Raw genomic sequence first — 25431 nt, 5'->3', positions numbered from 1 at the left:
AATACCAGTGAACGTGGTGACGATGGTGCTGTCTCTAAATCCACCACACTCCTCTGTTCAACACATTTGCTTTGCTAAATGTTGGAGATGAACGCATGTTTTCAGGATTTTTAAGTCTTCTTAACTTTGATCTACAGTTGGCGTAGTATCGCGCACATGACTCTTCAGTGACAACACGCTCTGAACAATCAGTCTGTTGACGTCACATTTAAGTATCGGCTCAGCTGAAAAAATCACCAGGTACCAGGTTCTATCACTGAAGGAGAAGAAGAAAAAACGCTGAGTAGAGTCGAGCTGTGCTGAGTATACTGCTAAAACTGTATCATGGAAAAGTGTAAATATTTGGATTTAAAAGTTACGCAGTACAGCTTTAAATAATCTTTCATGGCCGGACCTGCAGGATCTTTATGTTCCACCCAGGTTTGGTAATGACTGTAGACTTTGTTTGTCGCTGTTTTTGTGCTCTCTCTGGACAGAGGGAGTGTGTAAATGTGTAAAAACAAAAGTTTGAAATATCTGTTGAACATATGAACAGTGGAGCAGATAGAAGCAGGTGAACAGTGTTTGCTGAGCAGAGTGAGTGATGGTGGTCATGAATGTGATATCTGAGATTTTCTGCTGGACTCCCTGTAGTGGTTTTCTTGACACAACCAACTGGGAGGAGACCCCCAGATAAGACCTTGAACATGCTGTTGGGAAAACATCCCACCTGGCCTGCATGGGAACGCCCTGGGATCCCCGAGCTGAGAGATGTGGCTTTTCAGATATTTCTGGGTCTTTAATGCTCTATTTCCCGAAATATCAGTCTTCAAATGTCTGATATTAAAGACATCAGCATGACATTTAAAGATACATTGTATTAATTAAAGAGACAGAACTTTTGCATTCATCAGTGTCATCAGCTCTGACCAATGTAAAAGAAAAGGTGCTTCCACAGTCAGACTGTTATTCCAACAGAGGCTAAAATCCTGTGCCGCTAAGACAGCTAACACAAATAACAAGTGCTACAAAACTAGTGGGAGATTGTGTGCTTATGTGATGAAAGACGCTCAGGACTGAGACTGAGTCCCACAATTTAAAAACCTGTGGATGAAACTCAATAACAAACAGTTCTTCCAAATGCTGCTTCAACCTCACTGGAAACACTTTGGTTTGATGTTGGTTGACATTTGGTTTTTGCTTGTGTCATTTAAATGTACAGTAACTGGCTTTCCACACACACACATACACACACACAGGACAAGTCCACACATGGACACCAACTGTATGTGTGTGGTGCCTGGGTACCACCACCCTGCAGTTGCCTCCAGATTCTCGGGGGAAAGTAGTTTATTATGATAACAGGAAACGTCCTAAATTACTGAGCAGTGTGGCTGCGAGTCAAACGACTTCAGAGGAGGCTGAAAATAGCATCACACACGTGGTGGGCGTGCTCGTATGTTTGCAGATGTCAGCATGTGCTCTTTCATTCAGCTACTTTTTCAGTCCCCACAGTGGGACATCACAAATACTGCACTGGTCTCAGACACTGATGCACTGGTATTAACCTGTATTAACTGACAGGAGGGAGATTTAACACGGATATCTTATCACTCACGTCTGACATGAGAAAAAGATTCACTCACGTCTGACGTGAGAAAAGATTCACTCACATCTGACATGAGAAAAGACTCACTGACGTTTGACATGAGAAAAGATTCACTCAAGAGACATGAGAAGTCTGACATGAGAAAAGATTCACTCGCTGACATGAGAAAAGATTCACTCACGTCTGACATGAGACGTCTGACATGAGAAAAGATTCACTCAAGTCTGACATGAGACGTCTGACATGAGAAAAGATTCACTCAAGTCTGACATGAGACGTCTGACATGAGAAAAGATTCACTCAAGTCTGACATGAGACATCTGATATGAGAAAAGATTCACTCAAGTCTGACATGAGACGTCTGACATGAGAAAAGATTGACTCACGTCTGACATGAGAAAAGATTGACTCAAGTCTGACATGAGACGTCTGACATGAGAAAAGATTCACTCAAGTCTGACATGAGACATCTGATATGAGAAAAGATTCACTCAAGTCTGACATGAGACGTCTGACATGAGAAAAGATTCACTCAAGTGTGACATGAGAAAAGATTGACTCACGTCTGTCATGAGACGTCTGACATGAGAAAAGATTCACTCACATCTGACATGAGAAAAGATTGACTCACGTCTGACATGAGACGTCTGCCATGAGAAAAGATTCACTCAAGTCTGACATGAGATGTCTGACATGAGAAAAGATTCACTCAAGTCTGACATGAGACGTCTGACATGAGAAAAGATTCACTCACATCTGACATGAGAAAAGATTGACTCACGTCTGACATGAGACGTCTGACATGAGAAAAGATTCACTCAAGTCTGACATGAGACGTCTGACATGAGAAAAGATTCACTCAAGTCTGACATGAGACGTCTGATATGAGAAAAGATTCACTCAAGTCTGACATGAGACATCTGATATGAGAAAAGATTCACTCAAGTCTGACATGAGACGTCTGACATGAGAAAAGATTCACTCAAGTGTGACATGAGAAAAGATTGACTCACGTCTGACAAGAGACGTCTGACATGAGAAAAGATTCACTCACGTCTGACATAAGAAAAGATTCACTCACATCTGACATGAGAAAAGATTGACTCACGTCTGACATGAGACGTCTGCCATGAGAAAAGATTGACTCAAGTCTGACATGAGACGTCTGACATGAGAAAAGATTCACTCAAGTCTGACATGAGACATCTGATATGAGAAAAGATTCACTCAAGTCTGACATGAGACGTCTGACATGAGAAAAGATTCACTCAAGTGTGACATGAGAAAAGATTGACTCACGTCTGACATGAGACGTCTGACATGAGAAAAGATTCACTCACGTCTGACATGAGAAAAGATTCACTCACATCTGACATGAGAAAAGATTGACTCACGTCTGACATGAGACGTCTGCCATGAGAAAAGATTCACTCAAGTCTGACATGAGACGTCTGACATGAGAAAAGATTCACTCAAGTCTGACATGAGACGTCTGACATGAGAAAAGATTCACTCACATCTGACATGAGAAAAGATTGACTCACGTCTGACATGAGAAAAGATTCACTCAAGTCTGACATGAGACGTCTGACATGAGAAAAGATTCACTCAAGTCTGACATGACAAAACATTCACTCACGTCTGACATGAGAAAAGATTCACTCACATCTGACATGAGTCGTCTGACATGAGAAAAGATTCACTCACGTGCGTCAGACATGACAGCATAGTCAAGAAATCGAATTATGTTGAAAGATTATGTTATGTCATAAATTGTTTTGTGTCATGTGTGCACAAATTCAGATTCCTGTTGATTTTATATGGCACAAAGACCCACACTGAGGTTTTTAGCATGTCTATTTGCTGTAACGCCAACTTTATTAAGCATTATTTTTAATTTTAAAGGACTTTACAATTGTGACTGGCCAACATTTCTTCACTGAATCTAAATTAAGCAGGTCAAACTTCTTCAAACGTCTTTATTTTGTCAGTCAGTCAGTCATCATCTACCGCTTTATCCTCTGCCAGAGGGTCGCGGGGGGTGCTGTGCCAATCTCAGCTACATCGGGCGATAGGCGGGGTACACACAGTTCGCCAGTCCATCGCAGGGCCACACACAGATAGAGACAAACAACCATTCACTCTCACACTCACTCCTATGGTCAATTTGGAGTGTCCAATTTACCTATCCCCACATTGCATGTTTTTGGACTGTGGGAGGAAGCCGGAGTACCCGGAGAGAACCCACGCACACACAGGGAGAACATGCAAACTCCATGCAGAAAGGCCCTTGTTCCAACCGGCGATCGAACCCGGGTCTTCTCGCTGCAAGGCGAGAGTGCTAACCACTACACCACTGTGTGGCCCCTCTTTATTTTGTTATTATGTTTAATTTATTTCTAACACTGACCTTTGCTCCTGTTGGTCCAAGTAATCCACTAGAGCCTTGAAGTCCTGGTCCTCCCTGGTTGGAAAACAAAGATACAAAGTGAAAACATAATCAACATTGTCTCACTTGGAAATCCTAACATTGAACATGACCATGTAACAAACTGTATTTATGTTTTCTTTCCATTTCCTGTAGAGCTTGAGCTTATATGTGTTGAGGGTGTTCACAGACGTCATACATCTTCAAAGAACACGTCATAAACTTCTTCTTACCACTGATCCAGTCACTCCAGGAGGTCCTGCTTCACCCATCGCTCCAGGAGGACCCTGTGTAAAACATGCATATCAAATAAGAATTGCTTGACATTTGGATCCAGATTGTCACTATTATTATTATTATTATTATTGTGAATAATTATCTTCTGTTACTTTGGCCACCAGGAGAAGAGGCACGATTCAGAATGTGTATGCTCTTTCACAACACATAATTATGGGATTTATCATAATGTAAGTTTGACTGAGAGTCATGGGGACAGGACACTGTGGCCAGAGCTGCCTGCATTTCATCTGCCAAGTATCGTAGATTTCAGGGTTATTGAGTTTACAAACCTGAACTCTTCAGGTGAACACTTTCTCCAACTCAGATAACGTTGCTTTTACACTCAACAAGACACAACTTACTCTTGCTCTAGTTAGCTGTAGTTAGCTGTAGCATCTCCAGGAGAGTAGTCATCAGTAGAAAATAAATGTTTATTTGAAAAATCTGTTTGCTTTAAGTACAGCGGTGAGATGTGGGAACAGGAGAGGAACCTGAGGAATGAAGCAGTGGCTATTAATTAATCTCACCTTAGGTCCTGGAGGCCCTGGTTCTCCTGGTGAGCCTGGCTCCCCTCTGTCTCCCTGACAAACACCAGTAAAATGCAGTAGAATCATCAGGACATGAAGACAGGACTGGCAGCAGATCAGAGAAGCCACAGTGCAGATACAACTGCTGCTTTAAGAACTTACCATTTCACCTAATCGACCAGCCTCCCCTCTCAGTCCTGGAGGGCCAACATCACCCTGGAACACATAAAGCGTTTACACTGATAGAATAGTTACATCTGAGAAATCTGGATTCTGTTCTCAGTCATCCAGGTCATTTAACTCTCATCTGGGAACTGAAGAAGCCTCTTAGATGAGAGGTGAAATATCTTCAACTGAACTCAAGCAAGTCCAACTGCTGCAACTATCTCCTGAAGATGACCATATGGTTTATTCATGTTCTCCCAAATGTGACACACTGGAACTGTAAGGATTGCAGGTGCACTCAAAGAAATTTTTCAGAGGCTCGGTAAATTTCCCAATAAATAAAAGCGATACTAACTTAATTAAATCACTGAGGATCACATATGTAATTGTTTAAGTTAAATATACCAAAATATATTGCCTGAAAATTGAACAGTTAATTTTGTCTTAAGTTCACCTTATTATTTACGTTTCTTGCATGGAAATAAATTTGTATTTGACTGACAGATTATACTTTTCTGATATAATTCATATTTTTTCTTAAATTTCAATCAAAATACTTTAGTATGGGCTAATTAAAATTCTTAGTTTCAATAAATACAATTATTAAGCCTTCCTAATTAATATTCTTAATCTTTAACAACAACTTAAGTAGCTGAGTAAATTACACTAATTAAATTTACTCTAATTTAAATTGCGTCATGACTGGACACACCAATCACGCACAAAAAGAGTCCTCATGGGAAATTCTGAAGAAATCTATTTTCTGCACACGTGACAAGCAACGAAAGACAAGAACCACCTGGAGAACACCTTGGAAGTCCTCGTAAGTAACCACTTATCAATTTTATCAATATCTGTGCAATATGGCACAGATTCGTGAAACATTTATATATATATAAACATTTATGTGTATATATATATATATATATATATATATATATATATATATATATATAAATGTACACTGCACACTGATTTCTCACTAGCTCTCAAAAAAATACATAATAAATGGTTTCCTCATTGTAAACATGTATTGTGTAAACAAAATATTATTATATATAAATTGAAACTTTAGTGAATTCTATTACAATGTTGCTTTGAATTTTAATAATTCAGCCCTGGTTCTAACCATTTATCTTTGCAATGTCTACAGGATAGTTCTGATGTACTCGGCAGTCCAGAGGGTTTAGCAGAGGAGGCCGTAAAGGTTTACGTGGTGCGGAATTTAACAGGGGTCAGACGTTACTACTGACATTGGGATTGCAATTAAGGGAGTCACAAGCAGCCTTGGAGACCTGAGCAGAGCCTGCTGCTGCTTACTGGGACTCACATATGCCTTGGACCTTAGGTACCTAAAGAAACTTAGATATACCTTTTGACGTATTCCAAAAGGTGCTGATAGAGCTGGAACCTGGACCTCTCAACCAAGGCTCAGAGACTCAAAAAGTACTTGTGTGTGTAGTTGCTGAGTACAGTTCAGCAAGGTGCTTTATTAGTCTGTGAACTATTCATTGGCATTGGCATTTACTGTTATTTTAATGTCACTTTTCATAGTGCATTACAGCAATATACTGTGTTTCCAACATGAAAAAACAATTCTAGATTACGACATGTGTAGAAAAGTGAGTTTCCTTAGCACTTAAAGAACTGCAAAAGTCTGTCCTTCCACAAGCATTCAAATGTTCTTTAGCTAATACTGAAAGCCTCTCCTTCATAAAGCTTTTTGCTTGTAGTGTTCCAAATGTAAACTTGGTGAAGTGTAAGGAGAGTGGAAGGGGTTCTGTATGTTGTCTAACGTCTATAACTAGTTATTTTCACATTCCATAATCAGTGTTATATGAGCACATTTGATCTTGTTTCATTTAAGCTCTCCCAAACTCTGGATCAACCTGGAGGAATTGAAAAGTTGTATTATTTGGCACCTGTAAAACAGGTGTGACAAGTTGCTTATTCAATTGCATTTGTTATTTGCAAAATAAGCCATGTTGAACAGGTTGACTGTGAATAAATAAATGTGTACTTGTGAATCTGTATAGAATTATTTTTTTTGTAATTTGGCTTCATTAGATATATTGCTAATGTAATGTGCTGAAATACATTTTCAAAATTTAAGTAAATATGTCAGCGTTATTTTGATAATTGGAAGTCCATTATGAATTCAATTTACTTAAAAACTTGTAGGAAATGTAGCACATTCGTTTTGTTAGGGGTTTTTTTCAGTTACATCTACCAAGTATTTTAATTATAGTTACTCATTTTTTCAAGTAGTTTTGAAAAAGGATTACTATTGCATTGACTTAGGCTTTTAGTTATATCTACTCAATTTTAAATGTCATGGTACTGAATTAAGTTATTCAGATCTACTTAAATTTTGCACTGACATTTATTCATTTCAAACAGTATATTTAATTGATTTCACAAGTTTTGCATTAATCAGTATTTTTAAGTGTAAAAATGTTTCACCAAAATAATTGAGTGGAGTAAAGTTAAAGTTTTTAGAGTGTGAAAGGCTACAGGTCTGTAGCTGAATATTACATTATAACACTAATACAAGTGTGAACTGCAGATTTGTTACCTTCAAGCCTGGTAATCCAGCAGGACCAGGTTCTCCAGGAGTCCCGGCCTTACCCTGCACACAGACACAACTTTCACTGAGTGTGTCATGTACAAACTGTTGGCAACAATGTGAAGAGATGAAACATCAGCACTTACAGGCTTACCATCAGGTCCTGGAGGTCCTTCCCTTCCTTTCTCTCCTCTGAATCCCTGTAAAATGATTATAAACACACAAACATATATATATATCAATGTGTGTCACTCTCAGAACTACGCTGCAAATCTTCTCTAATAATGTTAATGTTACACCAAAGAACAACCAGAGACAGAATAATAACAGGTTACATCTTAATAAATGTGTTACCATGCGTCCCAGTGGGCCAACAACACAGTTACAGTCTTCCTCCTCCTCGAGTGCGACTGTCCGGTTCAGAGGACACTGAGGAAACAGTGTGTACACTTAACCTTTCTATTAACTCCAGAGTTAAGTCACATTAAAATGTGGGGGAAAGATTATAGAAAGTGCACTCACCCTTTCATCATCCTAAGAAAGAGAACAAAGTCATGTTAAGATCAGAGTAACCTCGTATCTGCAGCAGCAAACAGTATTTGAAATTGAAAGTGTGCTGTTTGTAGACAGTGGAGCTGTTACCACAGAGTAGATCTCACAGGCTGTTTCTCTCTCACTCTGATGAGGATCACAGTACAGACGCAGCTTCTGAATCTCCACCTGTGTCACAACAATGTGAAAACTGCATTCATCCGCAGTCTGAGTTTGGGAGAATGGCTTTTTATCCTGAGTTTGACTCATCAGACAGAACAGAAAGAATTCATTTTTGGGTCATATGGTTTGTACTCACAGGCACAGTGATATCACCTCCTCTCTTCTTTGCCACCTGTGTCTCCCCATTGACATAAATGGGCTCCACTGGTTCCAGCTTGACTTCCTGTGTCATTTGATCGTCAAGGTAACTGGTGACCTGGTGAGGCCTCACCAGGAGTTTCAGCTGATGCCATTTTCCATCGTACAGTTTCTAAAAGAAGGCACAGTTAGACACATCAAACACTTTTTACAGTCACAGCTAACATTTACTGAACCTTTCTTTCATGTATGAGCCTGAAACACATCTTTGTTCAAGCTTCCATTCATCAGCAAACCTGGATGTGAAAAGTATTATTAACTTGTCAAATCTTCATCCTTGGTTTCTGTTGGCAGTCGTCATACGTTTCATTTAATCTCATTTTGTCAATTTAAGCCAAGAGTGTATTTTCCCTAAATGCTCCACAAACACTGAGGACCAGCGACACATTAGGACCGAGAGCTGTGTTTTTTGTCTCAAAGCAAACAGACACAAAGCAGCTATTCTGTGACTGTGACTACGCCACAGCCGTCATTTCCAAACGACAAATCACAGGCTTAGAGTTTGTGCCACATCAAACCAAATCAAATCACACACAGATTACACATAATTACAGCGTTCTCCTCTCTGCAGTCTAGGTGTGTGTTAGGATGAGGGTGGTGGGAGTCTTTTGGAAAAACTAACTCTGCGTGTCCAACAGGATGTATTATTAACTGGAGCTGCCATGGAAACAGAGGTACGTTCTCCAAGACCTACACATCCTGCAGTTACTTTCCACAAGGTAAATACGGTGGTTTAGCGCAGGAAACATTTGCTTTGAGCCTAATGCTGACTTCCATCCCATAACATCTTCACCAGCTTCACTGTGAATTGAAGTGAACAGGCTGTGACGTTAAAACTACTACTAACTTGGCTCAATGCAAGTCGTCCCAGTCAGGTTCATTCACTGGAATCAGCAACACTCACTGTACAATACAAGCTTTCAGTGGCTTTGCAGGGAAATGTCAGACTGTGGCACCGACTGTACACGACTGTACACGACTGTACACTCTTCATTATAACCAAGACACTGCTGTGATATTTCTGTACATCTGTGTGGTCAATGTAAACACATACAATCCCCATGCCCGAGTACCTTTGAAAATCTGATTCCCAGACATGAAGTTCTGCAAGAAAGGTCATAAAATACTTAGAAACCATGTAATTATGTGAATAATGTAAACATGTCTTTGATGAAATGTATGTCAAGGTTCATCATATTTTTGTCTACTGCTTTATCCTCCACATGAGGGTCAGGGAGGAGGTGGAGCCAATCCCAACTGACAGAGGGTGAAAGGCGGATTCACCAGTCGTTCACACGTCAAACACACCGACAAATGGCGCATTTCCACCGGCTCTACTCGCCACAACACGCCACGCCACGCCACGGTTTAAGTAGCCTTTCCACTAGCCTAGTACCTGGTACCAGGTACTATTTTTAGAACCTGCTCAGGCGAGGTTCCAAGCATGCTTAAGTAGGTACTATGCATTGATTGGTCAGACTGCCGGCCGCTGACTGGCCAGAGTCCCTTCACAGGAAGAGACGTCCCACACACAAATCAAGCCGAACAGCGCTGAACTGTAGATCACTTAAAACTACTTAACAATCCTAAAAACGTGGGTTAATCTCCAACAACTACCAGGGAAACCTCTATATTTTACAGGAGTCTTTTAAAGTGGAGTGGTGTATTTAGGGACATCGCCGGCGACTGTGAGCGGCATCACAGACCGCTGCAGCTGTAGTCTGTGGAGTAGGAGGCTGTACTCCGGAGACGTGTAGACAGAAATCAAACTGAACAGTGCCGAATTGTAGATAAGTTAAAACAACTTAACAATCCTAAAAACGTGGGTTAATCTCCAACAACTACAGAAGTTTGGTGTAAAGTCACTAGTCACTCGTGTGTGTGTGTGTGTGTGTGCGTATAAAACGTATAAAAGTCACCGCAGTCTCACTCAGCCGTGCAGTGATGACTCCGCCCACGTTAAGTAGGTACTTTTTTGTAGTAGAGATGCAACCTAATCGTGTCGTGCCGTGCCGCGCCTTGGCATATATATACATATACATATATATACATACATATAAATATATAAACTCATATACATTCACTGGCATCAAAAAGACAAACAAAACTAATTATCTCATCATCAGTTTTTCTTTTCTACTATTTTCTGTATTTTCTGTACTCTTAAACATAAACGTAGTAAACATAGTCAGCAGAAGTACATCAGCTCTCTGTGCAGGTAAAGACAGATGAGGTGATTCAGGGTAATACATACTTTGTCTGATGTGAACATAAATATGCCATTGTGTTTATTTTTGACTTATTTCATACAAACTAATAGACAGAGAGATTAAATCTTAATGAAACCATCATGCAAACTCTCTAACACTGACCTGAAATCCAGTTTTAAAGTCAACTCTTTGCTCTTTGGCATGTATATTAGTGGTGGTGAAGGAGACGCTTTTGTCTTTCCCATTGAGTGTCACCGCAGCCTGGATCTCGCCGTCCTTTGACAGCACCCTCCAAAGGTCAAAAGGCAGTTTGGCAGAAGAGCCCTTTAATCGCAGGGTGGCTACAAAAACATAGGATGGAGGGAGGCCTTCTGGGAAAATCTCCCTGGTATAAACATGAAGTTATATAATTAATATCACCAATAATTGAAGAAATGAAATATTAGCTAGTTAAGAAGTACCTGGTGTTTTCAGTGATGTCAGTGGACGCAGTCAGATCATACGCTGTCTCAGAAACCAGAGAGCCTGCGATCTTCTGAGCCTTCATTTGAATCTTCAGACCCAACATCAGCTCAAAGCCTTTCTCATCACGAGACGCCACCGGGATTCTGGTCGGACACACGGACTCTGAAAAAGACAGCAAACGTCGGAAATCCTCAAACATTATAAAGAAAAAGTGACAAAAAAGGATCAACTTCTTTGATTTGGTGTTGAATTGATCTTTATTGAATGAGGACACACACACACATACACACACAAGATAAAGAGGAAACAAAGAAACAATATTACTACATTCACCAGTTCACACACATTCACACACACATTTATACAGTATCCATTAGGTAATGTGTGTCTTAACCAAGGACATCAGTATGTCTACAAAATAACCATAGCAGTTTATTTTTCACAGTTTAAGAGTAAACCTTATTTTAAGTAGTAGTCATTTATGTTTGATATTATGCTGGTAATTGAATAAATGACAAGTTAAATGGTGGATTTGGTTGTTCTGTACCTTCACAGAGCTTCTGCTTCATAGAGTCGCGGATGCGGTCGATGGTGGTGTAATCCTCAGCATACAGGACGTAGGTGGACGAGGGTTTATTAGCGATGGACACCAGCTCTGAAGTGGTGATCTCACTTCCAACTCCAACAGCAAATACAGTGATGCCCTGAGCTCGAGCCTCCATACTGGCATCCACCTACACAAACACAGTGAGAAACAGTCATACAACAACAACAACAGCGTTATCACACACTGGGAATGTTTTACTGTGACATTTACCACGTCGTCCTGAGATTTGCCGTCAGTGACCACCACAGCGATGCGGTTCTTCACTTGGCTGACTCGCTGCGACGAGGAGAAGACGTGGTCCACGGCGAACTTGATGGCCCTTCCCGTCTAAAAGTAAAAAAAAAAACACCAGGATCACATGTGTGAACTGCTCTGTTCAACAGTTCTCATCCACCGACCACTGCGTCACAGAGGGAAAATTAAATGAAATATATCCACACAGAAAAGGTTGGTTTACCAAAGTATAAAAAGTGTAAACTATAAAGAGGAAGGAGTGTGTGGTATACAGACATGTTTATTGTGCTGCTGTGTGGTCATGTTGCTGCAGATGCACCTGCTGTGCTGGACTGTGGTCTGTCTGTCTGTCCACAACCAAACAACTTCATTACCTTCTTGTTTTTAGACATAGTGACGTTTTCTATGTAGTGAAGACTTTACAGGACATTTAATTGTATGTTTTAAGAGCAAATGTCACATGTCACTGCACCAGTCGACGAGAGCGATGAGAACATCAGTCCAATGATGTTATTATATCTCTGCACAGTGTAATCATTATACTGATAATAATCATTTCATTTTGACAAAAAGGAACCAATGCAGACCATGTTTCTGTCACTGTGTTTCTCAGTTTACCAGTGTTACAGTCTTAATTTGCATGGTGACAATCCCATGCTGCACAAAGGAAGTGCTTTGTTTTAGATTGAGTGTCAGAGGCAAAGAGGTCAAGAGGTCAAACAGCTGCAAACAGGATGTAGAATGACTCAAACTGTCTCAGGAAAAGTTACAGAAGTGAAGTGTCGGGTCTGAGGTGCAGCACAATCACACACACATACATGGTGTTTTGTAAATAGCGTGACAGATGAAATGAAACTGTGATCATTACATATAAAGACTTTGTCTGCACAACACTGTGTTTCTCGGGCAGTCACTGCAGGCTCACCTGTGTGTTTCCTCCCAGGTAAGTGATGCTCTGTATGGCCTGGATCAGCTCTGCTCCACTCTGGTGTTTCCCAAGTGGAATCTCCAGACGAGGTGTGTCACTGTACTGGATCACACACACCTGCACATGCACAGGAAAAGGCTTTCAATCATATATACGTCTGAAAAAAAAGGTCACTTGGATTTAAATTAAATTAAATTAAAGTTAAAACTGCACAGTTATTGTTTTTTTCCATGAAACAACAGCCCATGGTTAATCTGGTTCTGTACATTACATTCATTTAAACTTCATTTAAGACATACAGGAAATCACAGCCCTAACTAAACAAATGTACGGAGCCCCGGACATGACATGCTAAAAATAAATAATAAATTGTGCCCACGAAATAGCTATAACGTGTGCACAAGATATTATTTTGTGGCCACGAAATAAGTATAACGTGTGCTCCATACAGACGTCTGCAGACTAAATACAACTATAATAGTGATGGCATTAACCTGTGTGTAGTGGGAGCTGATGTCAAACTGGCTGGTGATGTTGATGAGCCACTGCTTCGCCGTGTCAAAGTCAGCAAAGCCGACGCTCCATGAGCCGTCGACGATGTACACCAGGTCATTAACAGCAGTGCTGCAGCCTACACACACACACACAAATACACACACACACACACAGAGTGAGACAGAGAGAAAGAGAGAGAGAGAGATTTAGATTTTTAAGTCTCCTTTATTTGCAATAGAGCATGTTACCCTTTACATTTTTGGCTCTGGAGGAGAAAAAAAACAGAGGAAGAAATTGAACAAACGTAAAATAATCAACTCAGGATTTGACCGAAATCTAAATCATCATCTTTCAAAGAACATAAAACTCCATTCTCCCCCCACACTTGCAAAAAATCCCCCAAATTATTTGTTAACCAATAAAAAGTCCACGTCCACACTGTTCTCCACTCTATTTCTCCTGGTTATATAAACGGCCATCTTTGACTGGCCGATTAAAAAATTAAATAACTGACAGTGAGTTTTCTTTTTCCTGTCATACTTGTAACCAAGAATAAAAACAGAGTGAGAAAACGTCTCATTAAACAACGAAAAAACCTGAAACAGAAAGTGAAACAGAGGACTTAATCTAACGATAGTTTCTCTGAGTGAACAGAAAGGACATGAATCAGTGACATTTGGATTTACAACAGAGATAAAAGCATTTACAGCCACCGCACCATGGAGAAGCCTCCACTGTAGGTCTCCGGCTTTCTTGGTTAGCGGTGGCTTATACAGAGCCTTCCACTCAGGCTTCTGAGCTGTTATGAGGGACAGGTGAGTCCTCCAAGGAGTGTCCACTCTGTCCCTGAGCTTGCTCTGCAGTAGTGCTTTTAAAACTAAGTAATACATTGTCTTTCCCGTCATGTTCCACAAACCATAATCAATAAAATCATTCACTTTCAAATAAAAACCAGAGTCACTTTCAAAAGGAGTGATGTTCATGTTGGGGAAAGAGTCAGTGGGATCAGGCTGAGCTGAGCCGTCACAATAGTTCTTTAAAAGAGTCAGTTCAGAGTTCAGCTGCTGACTGACCTGGTCCCCAGACACTGGACCAGAGCAGCAGCATTGTCCAAATGAGGTCCGCACACCTGAACCACACGGCCCAGGGTCAGGACCCTGGCATCGCGTCGTTTCTGGAGAAAGGACGGTCCTGCGACGCAGTGGAACCGTGTCCCGTGAGTCACTGGTTCTTTCAGGAGCCAGAAAAGAGAGTCGCAGCGCCATCTTTTCTTACAGAAGAGTCCCCACACTTTGAAGAGTCCTCTATAAAAGGTGGGGAAATTATCCAGGTTAAGTCCACGTAAATCCATTAAAAACAGAGAGTCTGCCAGACCCGGTCCACCACACCGCTCCAGTATGGCGCGAGCCACTGGCCTCCAGACCAAATCCGAGGGTCCAGTTAAAAAGCACCGGATGTGCTGGAGTCTGAAGGCTGCTCTCCTGCTGGCCAGATGTACGAGTCCTTGGCCCCCCTCATCTTTGGGGAGAAATAGGACGCGCTGGGGGACACAGTGCCGGTGGTACCAGAAGAAGTCCACCAGAGCGGCCTGTACTCTGGACAGCGTTTTTAGAAGCAGTGTGAGGTTCCCCGTGGTTCCTGTCTAAGACAGGGTTCTCTGTGCAGTTAAAATCACCAGCTAAAAACAAAAACTCCTCACTGCAACACTTGTGAAGTGTTTGGTTCAGTGTGTCTATAAAAACCAGTCTCTCCAGAGCAATAACTGGAGCATATACATTTATAAAAACCAGTTTCATCCTCTCAAACTCAGCAGTTACTTTTAAAAGTCGGCCTGGAATGACCTTGTCTAAAGGTGTGAATTCTCTGGAGAAGAGAATCCCGACCCCCCCACTGTTACTGTCCCTGTGACTTAAAACCAGCTCCCCATTCCACTCCCTTCTCCAGTCACACTCATTGTCAGAGGTGCTGTGTGTCTCCTGAATAAAAGTGACATTCAGTAGTTTGGTTTGTTAAGTTAAAAAGTGCAGCTCTCTTTGTGTCCTGACAAGCACCGTTAATGTTTAAAGAGCCCAGTTTGATTTCACGCATGATTAAAAAAGAGCTGCAAACAAACAAAAACACACTCACCAAACTAAAGATAGAAAAAATAAACACAGTCATCCATTATTTTCCTTCTCTAGCTGGAGTCAAACTTTTCTTTAAAAAAATTTCAGCCGAAGGATCTGTTTCGATAAAGACAGGATGACCAAGGTCTTCTTTGTTCTTCATCAGAGACCTCACTAACTAACTGACTGAAGAGACGCAGATCAGGGAAGAACTCTTCAATGTTCACTCCTTTCTCTCCTTTTGTGTCAGCTAAAAACTTTCTGACATGAGAGAAGGAGTAATCACTGTGTCTCCGCCGCCTCCTCATCACCCTGTGTGCTCTGTGTGTCTCCCAGTGTGTCATCCAGTGTGTCTTCCTGTGTGTCCTCCAATGTGTCACCCAGTGTGTCTTCCTGTGTGTCCGCCAATGTGTCACCCAGTGTGTCTTCCTGTGTGTTGTCCTCTGACCCCTCAGAGGACACCTGTGAATTCTCTTTTGACATTTTCTTATTTTTTGTGGTGGTTACTTTAGTTTCAGTGTTTTTCCGCTTGATTGAACATTTGATAATTTCACCCATTGAATCATCAATACTATCCTCATTATGGTCCAGAGCAGCCTCTGCCACTCTTGTAACTGGAAACAGTACAGACAAACCATAACACACAGTGAAACACCGTCTCCCTCTCATCTGTCCTCCACCTCCACATTCACCAAAGAAATAAAAGAGTTCACTGCAACAGTCCTGTGGAGGATCCTCCACTGTAAGTCCCCGTGTCTCTTTGTCAGTGGAGGTTTGTACACAGACCTCCAGGCCGGTCCTGACCTCTCCAGGCCAAAGTGACTCCTCCAGGGAGTGTCGATGCGCCCACTCAGTCTCTGTTCAAAGTTTTTACCATCAGGTGGTAGAAGGTCTTTCATGAGGCCTCCTGCAGAGAGGCCTGAGGGTCTAGAAGAGGACCCGCACAGTCCATCAGGTCTGGAGTCAGCTGGATGAGGGGGAAGGAGTCCTGTGTGTTGGCTGTGGTTTCTCCTGAGGAGAAGGTGTCCAGCATCAGGAGCTCATGTCCACTCAGTCTCTTTCTCCAGTGATCCAGCAGTTGTTTGGCCACTGCTGTCTACTGTACTCCAGACCCAAACCCCGAAGCCAGACCAGCAGATTCCTCCAGCCGGGGCCCAGCCAGCACAACCACCTGGCCCAGAGTAGTGACTAGGGGTTCAACAGATCAAAGAAACTCAGGGGTCGGATCGTTTCTCGGATCAGAGTCACGGATCGGATCATTTTCCGGATCAGCAAAAAAAGTCTGGCACAATCTTTTCTCTGAAGTCATAACGTGGCTCAAGCACTTTCAGCATGTGTTTAAAGCCCTCGCTTTGCACAACCGAATATGGCCTCATTCGGTATAAACACACCAATAGCGGTTGTGATGGCTTTAGCTCCGGTCTGGTTGTGCAACAAAGGGCTGTTTAAATGCTGCGGTGATCAGAATCAGAATCACCTTTATTGTCATTATACAACGAGATTAAAGAAACACTGTTCTCTGACTGGGAATCGAACCCAGGCTGCGGTGGTGAGAGCGCCAAATCCTAACCACTAGACCACCAGGGAAGATAAGCAGTTGTTGAGCAGCCTTCGTTTTCACTCCTGTCAGTGAAACACCGGGGTGATGTCGCTTCAAATGCGTGGCCATGCTTGATGTGTTTCCACTGTCATATGGCTTTCTTGTGCCACAGTGCCTACACACCGTCACGGTTTTATCCACTAACCTCTTTCCTTCATCATTATATTTGACAGGGAAGCCAAAATGCTCCCATACAGGGGATTTAAATGACACAGGGTGTTCAAGCTCCTCCGTTCCTGGACTGAACATGCGCACAACTTTTATTTTTTTATAAATCAATAACCGGATATTGATCTGAACGGATCGCGGATCGATGATCATCCGTTGCACCACTAGTAGTGACCCCTGCAGCCTGGAGCAGGGAAAAGAAGGAGAGTCTGGACAATCCAGCACCGTCCCGTGGAGAACCGGCTTCTGCAGTAACCAGTGCAGAGAATCTGCCTGTTTTTGAGCAGGTTCCACACAGTAAAAACACTTTTATAAAAACTAGGAAGAGATGACCTGTTGAGCTGAGTGCTGTTCATTAAAAACAAATTAAAATCCATACACAGGCTGTTAAAACACTTCAGGATGCAGCAGGCTAGAGCACTCCACACCATGTCCTCTGGTCCATTCAGCAACCTCTGGATAAATTTCAGGCGAAAGGCAGCACCCCTGCTTGCCAAATGAACCAGGCCCTGCCCCCCTCCTCCTTTGGAAGGAAGAGGACACTCTGGTGGACCCAGTGCATCCTGTCCCAAAAAAAATCAACTAAAAGCCTTTGTATCTGGGAGAGGAGAGAGGCCGGAGGATCCATGCAAGCCAACCTGTGCCACAGGGAGGACGAGACCATGTCATTGGTGATCAGGACCCTGCCTCTGTACGACATCTTTGGGAGGAGCCACCTCCACTTGTTAAGCCGTCCTTTCACCAATTCGTCAATGTTTTTTTTTGTGCTGGTCTCGTCCCCCAGGAAGACTCCCAGATACCTCAGCCCACCTTTTTTCCAGGTGAGCTCTGCAGGGAGGGTGAGCTGGTCCCCCAGCCTCTCTTCCACCATCACAGCCTCACTTTTTCCCCAGTTAACCTTGGCAGAAGATATAAAACCAAATAAATGAACAGTGTCAATTAAAACATCAATATCTTTTTGTGAGTTGACACAATGAGATCATCAGCATAGGCAGACATTTTAAAAGACACCGGACAACTGGGGAGGGACACACCTGTCAGTTTGCCGTAGCTGATGCAGCAGAGGCTCGATGGCTAGGGAGTATAACCAGAGAGAGAGCAGCCCTGCCTCACCCCCCTCCCCATGTTAAAGGGAGCACTCAGCCTGCCATTCATTTTCAGCACACTATCAATGCCGCTGTAGAGAGCCCTGATCTTGGCAATGAACTCAGGGTTGAAGCCAAACCCGGCTAAAGTCCGCCAAAGGTACTGGTGTTCAATCCGGTCAAACGCCTTTTCCTGGTCTGTTGAAATCAGACCAGTATCACAACCCAATTCACTGGAAACTGCCAGAACATTGTGAATCAAAGTGACATTGTCACTTCTGAGCCTGCTGGGAACACAATAGGTCTGGTCAGGGTGGATGATAGATACCATCCAAAGCTCTGAAGGCCAGAGCTTTGGAAAGGATTTTATAATCTGTGCACAGCAGCGACACTGGCCTCTAGTTCTTAATCAGCAAACCTTCTTCTTCTCCTGCAGTGTTAAAACTGCCCCCAGCTCCAAATTTGCTTTAGAGTTTAGCTGAGGAAGACCTGCAAGGAAGCTGCTGTGCACTTCTGGATTATCTGACCATTCACTCTTAAAGAGGTTTCTATAGAAACCGACAGCAAACTTTCTGATTTCAGACGAGTCTGAGATCTCAGAGCCACTATCCGTATGTAAACAGTGACTGATCTTCCTCTGTCCATTTTTCTGCCCCATCCCAAAGAGGAATCAAGATGGGGCATCCATCTGAGCCACATTTAGAAACCTGGACCTGACCAGAGCCCCCTGTGCTGACACACCCAGCAGGTTGGCTATGGGTGACCTTTTGTGTTTGAGGTAGTCTAAATGCCCTCAAGAGGACTCTGCTAAGGACTGCAGTTTTTCTGCCTCAAACTCCAGATTTTTTAAAGATCGGGTTAAGTCTCTCGTGAGGTTGCGAGTGAACTGTTGGCAGAGTTGCTGGATCTGAGCTTTGCCAAAATCCCACCACTGCAGAGTGCTGGGAAAGGCAGTCCTGCTCTCTCTATGGCTCTCCCAGAAATACTTCAAAGCAGTTCTAAAAGCCTGGTTGTTTAAAAGTGCAGTGTTAAAATGCCAATAGGCGCTCTTTAAACAAATGTTTTTTAATAAAAACGGAGTAGGAGACTAAAGGGTGGTCGCTAAAACCCACAGGCTGAATGTGACATCTTTTAAAAATATTGTGTAAATTTACACAATGATATTGTGTAAATGATGTGTAGAACAATAAAGGCTGTCCAGCCGAGCTAATGATAAAAGGTTTTCTCTTGAATGAGTCTAGGTGTATTGTCTGTGATTACTGTGTTTGTATGAGCTGTGTGATCCTGCTGGATGAAGCAGGGTGGGCTTCTGAAGGATTCCTGTTTTTGTGCAGTTAAAAACATCAAATCATTATCACTGCACTCTTTAACAGTGTCTTCTTAAATGTTTAAAAATGCCATCCTCTCCATAGACATTTAAAAACACAAGCTGAGTATTTTAAGTTGCTTTGACTTTCAATAACACGCCTGGAATAATTTCTTCAGAAACAAGAGAAACGGGTAAAAAATTCCTTGAAAATAAATTCCCAACACCCCCCCCACCCCCCACTACGGCTGGATTTATGGCTTAAAATCACCTCCCCATTAAAAGCCTGCCTCCATTCACACTCATTGTCTGCAGTGCTGTTGGTCTCTTGCAAAAACATGATGTCCACTCTCTTAATCTCTATGAGTTTAAAAAGAGCAGCTCTCTTAAAATCAGCTCTGGCTCGGTCAGATTTAAAATACTCAAAGTAAAATCACACATAGATAAAAAGAAAAAAATACACCAAATCATAATAAAAGAGGAGCAGATTTTACCACTTTACTGATGTCTTTTTTAATCTAAAAATCTCCTGATCAGACAGGACATCGTTTGCCATCCCAGACTTCCTGGTGAGAAATCTGGCTGACCTCAGGAACAGGTTCAGATCAGGGAAATGCTCCTCCACCACAGTCGTTTGCCCTTTAGTCTGCTCTAAAAACTGTTTCATTTGACTCGCAGTGTAGAGATTCTGTGACTCCTGTGATGGGACAAAGTCACTGTCTCCATCCTGATTGAGCTTTAAATCTCTCCTGCTGATTTTTGTGATGTTATTCCCTGATCTGGTGCTTTTTCTTTTCTGTGTGACTTTTAAATCATCATCACTAAACATTTCCTCATCAATCACCGTGTTTTCTCTGAGCACCCCAACACCGTGCTCCTCACTTTTCTGTGTCATTTCAAACATGAGGGGGGCTTCTCCTGGGTCTCTCACTTCCAGCCTCCTGTGACCAGAGAGGCTCCAGACCAGCAGCCGGCAAAGACCCACCAGCAGAGCCCTCCGACATCTGGAGCCGTGGTGGATCCTTGCCAGCGGTGTCCTCGGACCAAGCTGCCACCAGCATCTCCCCGCCAGCAGCGTTCCCGGACCCGGATCGAGCAGCCCGCGGCGGGTCCCCGTCAGCAGCAGCCCCAGACCACTGCCTGCTGCTTCACCTCACCTCTCCCAGGACAGGATCGGATCAGTGGGGGAACAGTGGGGTTAGGCGAGTGAGACTGGCGGGTTAAAAAAAAAAGACCAGCCACTGTCAGTTGTGGAAAATGTAGGATTTCGCCGTCTTCTCAGCACACTCGAGCCGCGATATGAGATTCCCAGCCGCCCCTACATCACGAACGTTATGGTGCCAAAACCTTTTGACGAGGTAAAAAAACACGTGCGCAACCTGGTGAATGAGGTTTCAGCCTTAAGTTTCACTACGGACATTTGGACAAGCAGTGTGTGCCCGATGTCACTGCTCAGTTTAACGGCGCAGTGGATTGATGAGGGGTTTGTTTGTCATCAAGTCACACTACATGCAAAGCCGTTCCAGGGCTCGCACACCAGCCAAACCATGGCAGGTGCTTTCGATAGCATGCTCCAGACCTGGGACATACCGAAGAACTCCGTCCACGTAGTGCTCCGAGACAACGCAAGTGTGCTCCGAGACAACGCAACTGTCTGCAAGTGTTTTCTACCTTTCACATATGTGCCTTTTTCCATTCCTGTTCATGTCTCCTCTCATAGATACTACAAACCTCACAATCACTCACAGCATCACCGTAACCTGTCCTCACTTATCTATCCCAACCGCTCCACACACATCCAACACCTTGTTGCAGGGGGCCTGTGGAACTGACAGTCAGCTAGTCAAACTAATCATTGTTGTCATCTACCGTCCACCAGGCCCACTGGGACACTTTTTGGAGGAACTAGATGTCCTCCTCTCAAACATCCCAGAAAATGGCCCACCACTTGTTCTTCTTGGTGACTTCAACATCCAGTCAGAGAAGTCATCCGATCTACTTCTTCTACTTTCGTCTCTTTCTCTCTCACTTGCTCCTTCTCCACCAACTCACAAAGCTGGCAACCACCTTGACCTCATCTTCACCAGAAACTGCTCCACCTCCGACCTCACGGTAACTCCACTTCATGTCTCTGATCATTTCTTCATATCCTACTCTCTCCCACTCTCCCAATCTGATGATCTCATCTCATCAGATACTGCACTTGTCCGTCGTAATATTCGCTCTCTCTCTCCCTCCTCTCTCTCCTCAACTGTCCTATCAGCACTTCCTTCAGCTGACTCCTTCTCCCTCATGCATCCCAACTCTGCCACAGACACATTCCTCTCTACTCTGTCCTCCTCTCTTGACTCTCTCTGTCCTCTTACTTCACGGCGGGTTCGTAAGTCCTCCCCAGCCCCGTGGTTGTCTGACTCAGTGCGTGCTGAGAGAGCCACGATACGGGCAGCAGAAAGGAAATGGAGGAAATCAAAACACCCTAACGACCTGCTTTCCTATCACTCTCTTCTCTCCACCTTCACTGCCTCTATCTCTGCAGCCAAACAATCTTTCTATCAGACTAAAATTAAATCCTCTTTCTCTAACCCCAAAAAACTTTTCTCGATCTTCTCTAACCTCCTTGATCCCCCCACCCCCCCTCCTCCCTCCTCCCTTCTACCAATTCACTTTGTCAACCACTTCACAAAAAAAGTAGATGACATTCGCTCTTCTTTTTCAACCCCACCTCCTGATCTCACCTCTCTACCAACCACAAATTCAGCTCCTTCTCTATCCTCTTTCACCCCTCTATCTCATGATCAAGTTCTTTCCCTAATAACCTCTGCCCGCCCCACCTCCTGCCCCCTTGACCCTATCCCCTCTCACCTTCTTCAGTCAATTGCTTCTGATCTTATTCCTTTCCTCACCCACCTCATTAACACATCTCTATCATCTGGTTGCTTTCCGGACTCTCTTAAAGAGGCCAGAGTGACCCCCCTCCTTAAAAAACCCACCCTTGACCCGTCTGAAGTAAATAACTACAGACTTGTCTCTCTTCTTCCTTTTCTCTCCAAAACTCTGGAGCGTGCTATCTTTAATCAACTCTCCTCCTACCTTCACCGGAACAACCTTCTTGATCCTCTTCAGTCTGGTTTTAAAGCAGGTCACTCGACCGAAACTGCACTTCTTGCTGTCACTGAGCAACTCCACACTGCCAGGGCTGCCTCTCTCTCCTCTGTGCTCATCCTCTTGGACCTTTCTGCAGCGTTTGACACAGTTAACCACCAGATCCTTATTTCCTCCCTTCAAGAACTAGGTGTCTCAGGATCTGCACTTACCCTACTCTCGTCCTATCTTCAAAACCGAACATACAGAGTAACCTGGAGAGGATCTGTGTCGGAACCCTGTCCTCTAGCTACTGGGGTCCCTCAGGGTTCTGTCTTGGGCCCTCTCCTCTTCTCTCTGTACACCAACTCTCTTGGTTCTGTTATTCTCTCTCATGGTTTTTCCTATCACAGCTACGCCGACGACACCCAACTCATTCTCTCTTTTCCCAGCTCCGACACACATCTAGCAGAACGGATCTCCGCTTGTCTGACCGACATCTCTCAGTGGATGTCTGACCATCACCTGAAACTCAATCTCGACAAGACTGAGTTTCTTTTTCTCCCAGGAAAGGGCTCTCCCACCACAGACCTAACCATCACCCTCGACAACTCTGTGGTAACTCCATCTCATACCGCAAGGAACCTGGGTGTGACACTTGATGACCATCTCTCCCTCACTGCCAACATTGCTGCAACAGCTCGATCTTGCAGATACATGTTGTACAACATCAGAAGGATACGGCCTCTTCTAACCCAGAAGGCGGCACAGGTTCTGGTCCAGGCTCTTGTCATCTCACGCTTGGATTACTGCAACTCCCTCCTGGCTGGTCTCCCTGCGTGTGCCATACGACCCCTGCAACTCGTCCAGAATGCAGCAGCTCGACTGGTCTTCAACTTACCAAAATTCTCCCACACTACACCTCTCCTCCGCTCCCTTCACTGGCTTCCTGTAGCTGCTCGCATCCGCTTCAAGACTCTAGTGCTTGCGTTCCATGCTACAAACGGATCCGGTCCAGCCTATATCCAGGACATGATCAAAACCTACACCCCAGCCCGCCCACTTCGCTCTGCATCGGCAAACCGGCTCGCTGCCCCCTCACTGAGAGGATCGCAGAGGCATTCACAGAACTCGAGATTGTTCACTGTCCTCGCTCCCAAATGGTGGAACGAGCTCCCCATCGACATCCGGACAGCGAAAAGCCTCCACATCTTCCGCCGCCGACTTAAAACACATTTCTTCCGACTCTACCTCGACTAAGACGATGATGACGACGACAAAAAAAAAAAAAAAAAATACATCGCACTTACGACTAGCACTTCATAGTTTGATTTACTTGAAGCTCTTACTTACTTCTAGCTCTTATTTGTACCCAAATGTTTAAATGCACTTATTGTAAGTCACTTTGGATAAAAGCGTCTGCTAAATGACATGTAATGTAATGTAATGTAATGTAACGCAAGAAATATGATAAAGGCCATGAGTGATGCTGAGCTGCCCAGCCTACCCTGTACTGCTCACACTCTCCAGCTGGTGGTTCACAAGGGCCTTCTGTCACAGAGGAGTGTTACCGATGGGGTGGCAGTTCGCCGCAAAGTTGGGCATTTTAAACATTCTACTCTGGCCAACTCCCGCCTCGAGGACATTCAATTAGAGATCAATCAGCCTGCAAAGCGGCTCCAGCAAGACGTATAGACCCGCTGGAATAGCACCTATTATATGATACAGTCATTGGTTGAGCAGAAACGGGAATCTGGGAATATTCGTGTCTGAATGTGGACTCCCTGATACTCTGATGGCTCACCAGTGGACACTGCTGGAGAAGGTGCTATCTGTTCTGTGTCTGTTCGAGGAATTAACTTGAAAAGTTAGCCCTTCAGATGCCATGGCCGCAGACGTCATTCCAGCAGTCACTGTGCTGCCCATATTTCTAACAAGGGAGACTGATGAGGACCATGGGATCAAAGCAATGAAGGGAACCTTGGCTGCAGCTGTCAGGAAGAGATTCACTGATGTGGAGGAAAACCCACTCTACAGCATCGCCACGCTACTGTGTGTAACTGTAACTGTGTGAGACTATGTGTGTGACTGTGACTGTGTGTAACTGTGACTGTGTGTGACTGTAACTCTGTGTAACTGTGACTGTGTGAGACTGTGTGACTGTGTGTAAATTGCCCTTTTTTTATGGTAGAAGTATTGGCATCGGTACTCGGTATCGGCAAGTACTCAGATCCAAGTATCGGTATCGTATCGGTTTGAAAAAAGTGGTATCGTTGCATCCCTAATGTAAACCTGTCTACGGTGACTGATGACGTGTTTAAGTTTGGCTGATTTACTGCCCAGTGACACCATCTGTATCTGTGACACTATCTGACCATAGCGGGACAGTTCTCTGATCAGACTTTCATTTTTGATGAACGGAGGAGCGTTAAAGATGACGACTTTAACTGCCGGGTTAACAAGAGGGAGAACAGGGGTGAAAGTGTCCTGAATGACCACACCGTTCTCCACCACCTCGCTAACCTTAGCCGTAGCATCTAAAACAAAACGATCATCCTAGAGGCCGATTTCACAGACTCATATCCCACCACCTCATCCACAGCCAGGACAGCCTCCTCCACACTCCACAGCACTGAGGCCACCAGCTTAACGGCATGACGGCGAGTCAGACGCTGAGGCCCC

At 43.7% G+C, this 25431-nt stretch overlaps 2 protein-coding genes across 2 annotated transcripts in view; both read right to left on the bottom strand.

Annotated features, from left to right (window-relative positions):
- Positions 1-7977, bottom strand: part of si:dkey-225n22.4 (collagen alpha-1(XXI) chain) — a 53815-nt gene extending 45838 nt beyond the window's left edge. The window contains exons 1-7 of the mRNA XM_058637344.1: positions 7908-7977; positions 7700-7753; positions 7563-7616; positions 4985-5038; positions 4823-4876; positions 4250-4303; positions 3999-4052 (exon numbers count right to left, since the gene is read on the bottom strand). Of these exons, the coding sequence (XP_058493327.1) occupies positions 3999-4052; positions 4250-4303; positions 4823-4876; positions 4985-5038; positions 7563-7616; positions 7700-7753; positions 7908-7910 (327 nt within the window). The 5' untranslated portion in view covers positions 7911-7977. The remainder of the gene's footprint in view (positions 1-3998; positions 4053-4249; positions 4304-4822; positions 4877-4984; positions 5039-7562; positions 7617-7699; positions 7754-7907) is intronic.
- A 94-nt stretch (positions 7978-8071) lies between these two features.
- The window catches only part of LOC131470465 (collagen alpha-1(XXI) chain-like), a 29872-nt gene continuing 12512 nt past the window's right edge, over positions 8072-25431 (bottom strand). Inside the window, exons 3-11 of the mRNA XM_058646348.1 lie at positions 13404-13540; positions 12907-13026; positions 11958-12074; positions 11688-11874; positions 11137-11302; positions 10838-11060; positions 8404-8577; positions 8182-8273; positions 8072-8087 (exon numbers count right to left, since the gene is read on the bottom strand). Of these exons, the coding sequence (XP_058502331.1) occupies positions 8072-8087; positions 8182-8273; positions 8404-8577; positions 10838-11060; positions 11137-11302; positions 11688-11874; positions 11958-12074; positions 12907-13026; positions 13404-13540 (1232 nt within the window). The remainder of the gene's footprint in view (positions 8088-8181; positions 8274-8403; positions 8578-10837; positions 11061-11136; positions 11303-11687; positions 11875-11957; positions 12075-12906; positions 13027-13403; positions 13541-25431) is intronic.

This window comes from Solea solea, chromosome 1, assembly GCF_958295425.1.
Source record: "Solea solea chromosome 1, fSolSol10.1, whole genome shotgun sequence".
Lineage (NCBI taxonomy): Eukaryota > Metazoa > Chordata > Actinopteri > Pleuronectiformes > Soleidae > Solea > Solea solea.
Note: the sequence above shows the minus strand (reverse complement) of the source record. Positions and strands in the feature narration are given on the sequence as shown.